Below are 10,213 nucleotides of genomic sequence, written 5' to 3'. Positions count from 1 at the left end.
GTTTGCACTCGAATGAATGACCACTGATCACTAGGATATCTGATCTCGGTGGGTCTTAATGAGGCTTGATACAGACCTCAGTCAATATACTACTTCTAAGCAAATGCCTACTATAATATATATGATATGGCTTAAACGTGTACATAAATTCGCTCACATTCTAAATGATGGTCGGGTTGCATTTTTCTGGAACTTTTTAACAATGTAAACGTAACAAGATGAGCTGTGGTGAACCACTCTGTGGGATTGATCTGTGGCGCACTCATAATGCGCTGGGCTTCAGCGGTCTTTGCTGTTAGGACTCAGGTTTGAGTCCAGCATTAACTTGTTTGTTCTTTTCATGTCGATGGACACTGAACATGAAGTTGAATAGAGGATTCCTTATAGCCGAGACCAAATGAATGACCAAGCCTGGAGCTTCAGATGGCAGAGATAGTTGAAGTGGAGTTGTAGCGTCTCCCTGAAGCTGCCTTGACATGTTAGGTCTTGTTTGTTGCACCTGTTCAACAAGGCTTGGACATAATGACAGTGACGGACGTTTCCCAGGGAACACATGAACGCATTATGACTTTCCGACTGCTTACTGGAATCAAATCCTGGTTCTCATCCAACTTCTTAAAACTCAACAGTGATAACACCGAGCTTCTCCTGGTTGGCTCCAAGTCCACTCTAAAACTGACACATCCTTCCTCACTATTGACAACTCCACAGTCTCCCCCCCCCCACGTTAGGAGTCTGGGTGTCATCCTTGACAGCACCTTATCATTTGAAGCTCACATCAACAACATCACTCGATCTGCCTACTTCCACCTCCGCAATATGAACCGCCTCCGCCCGTCACTCGCACCCAACAGCACCGCCATCCTCGTCCACGCCCTTGTTACGTCCCGTATCGATTATTGCAACTCCATCCTCTCTGGTCTTCCTCACAAATCCCTGCGTAAGCTCCAACAGGTCCAAAACTCAGCCGCCCGTATCATCACCAGAACTCCTTCCACTAATCACATCACTCCGGTTCTCCAACAACTCCATTGGCTCCCCGTTAAGCAGCGCATAGACTTCAAAGTGCTGCTCCTCACCTTCAAGGCCCTTCACACTCTTGCACCTCCATATCTCTCTGAGCTCCTTCACATCTACACTCCCTCTCGTACTCTCCGATCCTCCTCTGCCTTCCAACTCTCTGTACCTTCTGCCCGCCTGATCACCATGGGGTCACGAGCCTTCAGCCACTCTGCCCCCCGTCTCTGGAACTCTCCCACAAGACGTCCGCAATGTGGACTCACTCCCAACCTTCAAATCCAGCCTGAAAACACACCTTTTTAAACTGGCGTATTCCATTTGTTAATCTCTGCTAAACTGATCGTTGTTTTTTAAGTCCTGTATTACTGTGTGCTCTTCTTTAATTATGCTCTGCAAGGTGTCCTTGAGAGCTTTGAAAGGCGCCCATAAATAAAATGCATTTTAAATGAGAATTGAAATAAAAAGTGTGAATGACTAATCAAAGTGTCCAGCTTTATCACAGCTCTACTCCAGCACAGCACATGGGGAGAAGCAGACTCCTGAGGACCCTGATGAGGAAGCAGACATCACTAAAGCACACAGGTCTCTCAGTTACTTCCTCCTGTGAGTAATAAGAGTGTCTCTCTCTCTCTCCTCTCTCTCTATCTCTCTCTCTCTCTCTCTTCTCTCTCTCTATCTCTCTCTCTCTCTACTCTCCTCTCTCTCTACTCACTCTCTCTCTCTCTCTCTCTACTCTCTCTCTCTCTCTCTCTCTCTCTCTCTCTCTCTCTCTCTCTGCTCTCTCTCTCTCTCTCTCTCTCACACACACACACACACACACACAGGCTCCAGCTCAGCTTCATGTAAGTACAGAATGAGGCTGATGGATATGATGTTTGTAGCGTGTGCAGACGTGTTGTGTTTCAGACAGAGAGGCGCAGTCAGTGCGCAGCGACAGAGCAAAGGTCGCTGGAGGTAGTGAGGCAATCAAGCAGAGATAATCTTTTCATTTCACGCGAGGGCCTCCTTGATGAGCTGAGTGTCGACTCCGGAGCAGAGGAAGTGGTTCGCTGCAAGTTGCAGCAAGCCTCTGCAGAGCCCAGCCCTATGCAAAGGGGAGGGTGCTCACATGCTATGTTCCTCATACTTCAGATGTCAAGGTGACACATCGTTTAGGTGGCATAGCGTGAGAGAAGGGTGCTCACGTGTGTACTCAGAAGAGCTCTACTTGTGGGAGGAAGAAGTGGAAGAAGTGGGTTGAGTCATTCAGCGAGCTGCAGCCTGACATTGTGATCTGTCGGGGGGGTTTCCACACAGCGACACTCCCAGCTCACTCACACTGAGTGACACTGGAGGTACACTTGGCCCAGGGATCTGTGTGTGTGTGTGTGTGTGTGTGTGTGTGTGTGTGTGTGTGTGTGTGTGTGTGTGTGTGTGTGTGTGTGTGTGTGTGTGTGTGTGTGTGTGTGTGTGTGAGAGAGACAGGGTTTCATCAGCGCTGTGTGCATGTGCGTTAGAAGTCATGAGGTTGTGGCAGGAAGAGTAGATTGTATCCGCCTGAGCGACTGCAGCTGTGCTTCCTGTTTACACTGACAGAGGTCAACCCCATCCCTGCTGACACCTGTCAACAGGCCGTTGCCTCGGAGACGCTGAGGAGCCAGAATAAGGAGGCGCGGAGGATTCCCCTGACAGACAGACAGTGAGAGGACACAGGATGGACCGGCAGCAGCAGCACGTCAAAGTGGAGCGCTTTCTCAAACTGGGATATTGTCCCAGTGACATCCGGAGGGTGCTGCAGAGCCTCCACCATGACGCCCAGACCAACGACATCCTGGAGGAGCTGATAAAGACCTGCCACACTGGCAGCAACAGCCCCCGGCTGGTTCCCAGGGGCTGCAGCCCGGGGCCTGCAGAGCCCAGAGCCGGGCCCCCCAGAGAGCCCCCCGCAGGCTTCAGAGCTGTCGTCATAGACGGGAGCAACGTGGCCATGAGGTGCGCCACACTCACACATCACTAACACACTCTCGACTCCAACACGCTCTTAAAGTGTACAGTAAGGGACGTTTCATCATTGTCCACATATCCATTTCAAGTTTAGAATTGGATAATCTTCGTAGGTCAGATCTTTATCTGCAAAGTGTCAAACAGTACAAGTATAACGTAACCTTGCGTAGGGAACAGGTATCTCAGAGTATTTATGTATGTACATGTACACAGCCAGATGGAGCTGTGAGGCTTCAGAGGAGAAGGTTGTGTAAAGAGATCCCACTCCTCTACTTTCGGGCTCAGATAGATGTCCGTTGTGAGCGTCACGCTGTGTTTCACTTCCTCCTGAGACATGTGGAAGTGAAACAGGATGTGCCGCTCTCATGTGGACTTGTTCTGCAATCACTTCAGCATTGCATTATGCCTGGAAGGGTGCACACTTTGATCTTCCCAGCAGGAGGACTGAGTGCACTTCTTATCATACAATGTTTGACATGACCTCAATTGGAAACAAGGAAGTTCGGAGTGAAATGTGTTCAAACAAATGATACGGACAATAGGAGGAGGGCATGATATGAGAAGAGAAGAGAACAAGAGCATGTAGTCCTGTAAGGAAGTGAGCGGAGAGGAAGAAGGAAGAAGTATTTACTCGACAGACAGAGAATAGTGCACTTTGGCAGGTGAACTTTAAAGAAACTGTGACTTTAATTAAAGTCAACAAATGTCACATAACTATTAGGTTAGTTGAAAGCAATAATGTTATGTTTTAACCCTATTATTGCTTTCTACAAATAGCATTATGTGAAATCTGTTCATAATACATTTAATTAAAGTCAACGTGTCAGTTTGAGAGTGCACGATCACATACAGCGGAAGGAGCCGTGGTACTCAGGAAGTGACGCTGCAGGTCTGTGGTTCAGAGAGCTGGAGCGCGTGCCGTGTGACACCAACGGGGCAAAGGGGATGCACGTGCGTTACGTGCATGAACACAAAAAAGAGAAGTTGTTTTTGTTGACTGTGGTGTCTGTGTGTTTGTAGCCATGGCAACAAGAAGGTGTTTTCATGCCAGGGCCTCCAGCTGGCAGTGAGCTGGTTCTGGGACAGAGGGCTGCAAGACATCACCGTGTTCGTCCCCCTGTGGAGGAAGGAGCAGCCGCGGGCCGAGGCCCCCATCACGGGTAAGAGCCGGAGGAGAGAGGGTTAGGGTTACAGGACACTTCACAGGCCTTCCCTCCAGGCTCAGGTCTGACCTCAGCCAGCTGCCACCGTGCGTTCTACTATAAGACGGGTGCATTGAGTGTAGGCTGAGGCGCAATAACCTTCACATTTCACCACTTATAATCAGGACCAACCAGAACTGTAGCCGAGCCACATTTGGCACGAGTATTACAACGTAATGATCTGTGAGAGGACGAAGCGAGAGCACGAGACCCTGCTTCACCGCACATCAGTGACGTCCCCTTTCTGGCCAGCAGAACAAGGCAATGGAGGGGATATGGCAAACATGATGGCAAAGAGGTGACTTCATGTCCAGCAGACACGGTGCAGCGATACAATTCATGGAGCCAACTTTCTGCAGTAAGCAGTAAGTACAGAGTATGCTCAGTTCGTACACTGATTTTCTTAAAAAAGGTCAAATATATATACAGTACATGACAGTATATATAGCCTGTATAAAACCCCACATTTGCGTAGGCATGCATGTACACACAAATGAAGCGCATGTAAGTGGCTTTGGATAAAAGTGTACCATGTGAGTGAACAACTTCTTCACTTCCTGTCTGGCAGCCTGGACTTCCCCTCCTTCACGGTCTAACTAAAAGTATCAAACAACAAGGACGTTTAAAATCTAAAACTGAAACCCAGTATTTTATTTATTTATTCAGTTTCAAGTTCCTTTTCAAACCATTTGTGATCACTGTCACAACAAGGAAGCAGAAATAAGGATCAAGCGTCCTTGATCCCTGCGGCAGCTCAGCTCATGTATCAGAAAGAACGGGGTAAAGTGCACCTGAAGTGGACATGCAGCGATACACATGCAATAGCTGTAGCTGTGACTTTGTGCTGAATCACTATCACCCTAATCGTGCTCGTTAACCACTGAATTGTATTGAAACCTCCAGAAACATAATAAGCCCAGCTCCTCTCACACGGAACGTGTGAAAGCATTGAGGCCGCGAGAGGGACCTGTGTTTCTGTTGTTACAGACCAGGTGATTGCCAAGCCTTATAATGATGATTAAACAATATCATTCTTTTTGTCGTAGATCAACACATTCTCCATGAGCTGGAGCGGAGGAAGATCCTGGTGTTCACGCCGTCTCGCTGCGTGAACGGGAAGAGGGTGGTGTGCTACGACGACCGCTACATCGTGAAGCTGGCCTTCGACTCCGACGGCATCATCGTGTCCAACGACAACTACCGAGACCTGCAGACAGAGAGCCCGCAGTGGAAGAAGTTCATCGAGGAGAGGCTGCTCATGTACTCCTTCGCTAATGACAAGTAAGACTGACAGCATACAGGCAGGTGCTGCCCCCCCTCCAACAGAACCACTAAAGTGACAAAGACTGCGCGTTCAAGATTACAATTACGTCATTGCCCACACAAAAACATTGAAATACTATCATCGGTGTTTGTTTTAGTGACATCATTGTTGTCAAAGACAGTTTTCTTAATTATATTATTGAAAAAAAACATTCCTGTTATTTTGGACCCAAGTTACAACGCAGATTTTGCTGCTACACTATCAGATATTGTTTTATAATTTGTGCTGTCAAAATTATCGCGTTAACGGCGGTAATTAATTTTTTGAATTAATGATGTTAAAATATTTAACGCATTTAACGCATGTGCAGAATGGCCTGCCCCATACCTGCCACCAGCGGCAGCGCCAGGGTATGGCTGGGGTAGGCTACACCCATACCAAGAAATGGCCCACCATGAAAAATGATGTTAAAGTAAGCAAAATAAAGTCTGCCAACTCTCGCGGAGTAAATTGCACAGACAGCAGTTAGTCAGATTGATTTCAGTCGCCACGGTTTTGAAAACTTTTGTCACGTAGTGATCGTCTTCTCAATAGAACATCTTTGATAACGGCGTGGTGTTGTTGCAGGAAGTCCCGACGGAGAATACTCTTGCTGTAGTACAGGGCAGAGCCATATAATAGTAATAATATGGCTCTGGTACAGGGGTGCACATAACTGGTACGCAGGTTATGTGCGTAATCTGAAACGCGTACCGTCACTTGTGTCACAAAGCGCATTTGCGTACCGACGTACTTGTGAAGCTTTTCCAGAAGGCGGTTCGATCACCGGACGACAGAGTCGGTCTCCGTGTGCACAGACAGGGCTGCTGTTAACGTCGGTCTGTACAACGGAACTGTGCTAAAACTACGCCAACCGGCTGCGGAGGGAGACTCCCCCCCTTCACTGGAGAACTGCGCTAAAACAGCTGATCACAACGTTCACACTCTGTGGTCACGAAGTACTCCACTAGCCCCCCCTCCCTCTGTCGACTTTCCTGAAGTAATCCCCGTTGATAGAAATCAACACGTAATGAATTAAGACCCCACGGTTTGATGATTGATAGGTGTGTGGGTTGTCTTTCATTTGGACACGCAGAAAAATGTTATAATAAACATAGATACTTTATGTTAAATGGATATATCCGCCTTCTTTCGTTTATCTTTCCATTCCCACAACAATATACATAAATAAATGGCATATTTTGGACATAGTTCGAATGGTGATTAATCATGATTAATTAATTTTTAAGTTGTGATTAATCTGATTAAAAATTGTAATCGTTTGACAGCCCTAATTATAATAAAACATGTTTTGGAGGGGGGCCACAGGGGGCTCCACGTTCAGTGTTACAGAAGCTGATCATTTTTGAGCAAACAAACTCAATGACACTGGGTCTCGGAACATTAACCGACTATTCCTATAGGCATGATAAATAATCACCATAAATGCATTAAACTCATTCTTGTTGCGGTCATTGTGGCATAAGCAGTTTTCTAGCGCCACTGTGACCTTCCTCGTGATCTGATATGAAGACGAGCCTATATGTATTTACACCTGAAAGTCAGTCCAAACAGAAGCCTGTGCCTCTGTTCAAATGTGTCATGAAAGCAACTGTACTCTTTAAGATGATGGTGACAAATCAATAGTAGGCTCTGTCCCACGTCTGCCCACACACTGCGTGGTTGTGCCCAGTCTGCCCACACACTGCGTGGTTGTGCCCACGTCTGCCCACACACTGCGTGGTTGTGCCCAGTCTGCCCACACACTGCGTGGTTGTGCCCACGTCTGCCCACACACTGCGTGGTTGTGCCCACGTCTGCCCACACACTGCGTGGTTGTGCCCAGTCTGCCCACACACTGCGTGGTTGTGTTCTCGTCACTTTGCGTTCTTGGCTCCCCTGCTTGTAAAAACGTTCTTCTCCTCGCCATGAACTGTTATTTCTCAGGTCAATCTCGCTTCAGCCTTTGTTGCTCTTAAGAATCAGGTTCTTGTTCCAGCCCAGCAGACTGTTGGTTCCAAATAGGAACCAGTTGTCGGGGCCAAGAGCCGGCGCGCTGGTTCCAGCCAGCCTTCGAACCGCCTTGGTGTAATGGAGATACAAGAGAGAGAGCAGATTGAAAGTAACTCGGTGCCCTCCCTGCTGCAGGTTCATGCCTCCAGATGATCCGCTGGGGAGAAACGGCCCCAGCATCCATGACTTCCTGTTGAACAAGCCGTGGAGCTCAGACAACAGACTGCAGCCCTGTCCTTACGGTCAGTTCACTCAACGCTTCACAACGACAGACCCAACACTGCTCAGCGTACACCCTCCTTCTCTAATGGGGATTACAGCTGCTCGCTGCAAAGGCTGCACGGCTTCATGTGTCTGCAGCCATGCTAACCTCAGCATGCTGGATGACGCAGAGGCATGTTCTTTAAGAGGGATGATAGTCATAAAGTAAACCATTCACATTAAAGAAAAACATATGAAAAGTCAGGATCACAAAAGTGATAAGGACACATCTTCTGATAAAAAGTGTGTGTCAATCCAGGTTATTATTCATGGGACAAATGGCTGCTTGAGACACGAGAATGGAGTGTGCGACAGGACTGGTTCAAACGGCCTGCTAACCTGCATCGCCATGACGACAAACACAGCCCAGAACTCTTCCACAGTCAGCTCGTTCTGCTCAATGCAAACAAAGTAGTAGAAGACAGACAGCAGATGTAGCAAAGACTAAAGTAGAGACCTGGATCATAAATCCAAGGCGAGTTCAGGACTTTGTAATGCTCTTCATTCGGAGTGGAGACTGATTCTGGTCTCCAGATCTGCTGGCTGAGAGGAAGCTGGGTCACACGCCATGTGTGTGTTTCCAGCGACACACACATGCAGTGTTCTTCAGGTCTCCAGCTGTGGAGCTCATAACTAACTTATTCTCCTTCTTTCAGGAAAGAAGTGTACTTATGGAGTCAAGTGCAAGTTCTACCACCCGGAGCGGGCCCACCAGTCCCAGCTGTCTGTGGCCGACGAGCTGAGGGACCGAGCCAAGAACACACACTGCAGATACAGCTCCCCCAACCCCCCTCTCAGCACAGACGACCTGTCCCTCAGGGCTTCACCCAGCGAGCTCTTCCACAGAGACACCAGCAGCCCCCCCAGCCCCTGCCTCCGCCCTGAGGAGGACGAGGCCTTCAGCTCCATGGATAGCTCCATGTCCAGGCTGTACATCCAGGACAGTGTGGAGCACCCCCCCCACAGCTACAGCAGCGGAGTGGCCAGCTACAGCCACGACGACTGCTCGCTCTCAGGCTCCTTCGGCTCCTTCTACCCCCATCACCACTCATCAGTGCCCTGCCTGCGCCCTGTGTGCAGCTGTGCTCATCCTCAGACTAGATCGTACCACCACCACCACCACCCCCCAGCATGGGGCTCCTGCCCAGCTCTGCCTCCACATAACAGGGAGCCTCCTGTACACAGTGCAGAGCAGCAGTACAGACGGGGCCCCGCTCCACAGAGGGGGGCCTGGCTGCAGGGCGGAGCCAGGAGCCCGGCCGCAGAGCAGAGGGGGGGCCTGCGCAGCCAGCTGAGCACCCTGTTCCCTCAGGGCGCGGTGGACCAGGTCATGAGTACCCACCCTCACATCTCAGACATGACCCAGCTGATCTCTCTCATCCAGAGCTACAGGAGCAGCCACGTCTCCTTCTAGATTACTAACCGTCTCAGAACCCTCAGGCACAGAGAAGCCTGGAGAAAGGGAACAAGGCTTCTTTTCTTAAAGGTCACCTATCATGCTAGTTTTAGGCAATAGCATAGGTCTCACATATATACAAATATATAAAAAACATGTCAATTAAGTGTTTTGCTCAAAATACCAAACAGATCATCCATTCTAGCCACGCCCCATATCCCTCTATTTCACTTCCTGTTTCAAAAAATTGATAACAAAATAAAAGAGGAGGGGTCTGAGCTCATGCGGGACCCGGCAGCTACTGTCTAAACTAAACACTGCCGTGATGAAACGCCATATCATGGATCATCAAGGATCCTCTCTGAAACAGTTTGGAGCTCAAAGGCTTTCTCTCTTGCCGGTTTTACCACAAGGTGAGTTCCTTTCTACTTCCTGCTTCTTCACACACATGCTCTCCAGTACCGGTTAGCTCTGAGTGTTAGCGATGCTAATGTAAACACAGACCATATTACGTCCAAAACAGTCGGGCATTGTTTCTGATAGCAACGTTTCCGATTGGCCCGTGGGTCCACATTTCAGATGTTACGTCATATCGGACGCTAATCTGGATCAGCTCCGTTGTTCCCCGTTTTTAGAGATTTGGGTACGGAGGAAAAGAGAGAGGGTTTTATTTTCTGACGCTGCGTGAGTTGCCCGAGGCACCGGGGACACATGGTTATGTATAAAAGACATCAACATGTGCATTTTGCACGATAGGTCCCCTTTAATATACTTCATACCATGTCTCTGTGCTAGAACACATTCACCACTCACCCTGTATGTCAAGCATTGGAACATGAACATGGAGCAGACTGAATGCTCGTTCTTTAGTGTAACGGTGCAATGCACACACTCAATTCATGTTACTTATTGTAGCAGTAAAACATTTTAATAAAGCAGCATGTGTTGTTTTCTTATGTTGCCTCAAAGTGAGGAACTCTGTTATACTAATGTGTACTTTTTGAATATTGTGAAATAAAAGAACTCTGAATATTT

At 48.4% G+C, this 10,213-nt stretch overlaps 1 protein-coding gene across 1 annotated transcript; it reads left to right on the top strand.

Moving 5' to 3' along the window:
- The first annotated feature begins 2,126 nt into the window (after nucleotides 1-2,126).
- On the top strand, nucleotides 2,127-10,213 carry LOC117440206 (endoribonuclease ZC3H12A-like). Its single transcript, XM_034076501.2, has 5 exons — nucleotides 2,127-2,991; nucleotides 4,024-4,163; nucleotides 5,252-5,486; nucleotides 7,657-7,763; nucleotides 8,439-10,213. The coding sequence occupies exons 1-5, from the start codon at nucleotides 2,714-2,716 to the stop codon at nucleotides 9,194-9,196; spliced, it is 1,518 nt and encodes a 505-aa protein (XP_033932392.1). The 5' UTR covers nucleotides 2,127-2,713; the 3' UTR covers nucleotides 9,197-10,213.

The sequence above is a fragment of the Pseudochaenichthys georgianus genome, chromosome 24 (genome assembly GCF_902827115.2).
Source record: "Pseudochaenichthys georgianus chromosome 24, fPseGeo1.2, whole genome shotgun sequence".
Taxonomy (NCBI): domain Eukaryota; kingdom Metazoa; phylum Chordata; class Actinopteri; order Perciformes; family Channichthyidae; genus Pseudochaenichthys; species Pseudochaenichthys georgianus.
Note: the sequence above shows the minus strand (reverse complement) of the source record. Positions and strands in the feature narration are given on the sequence as shown.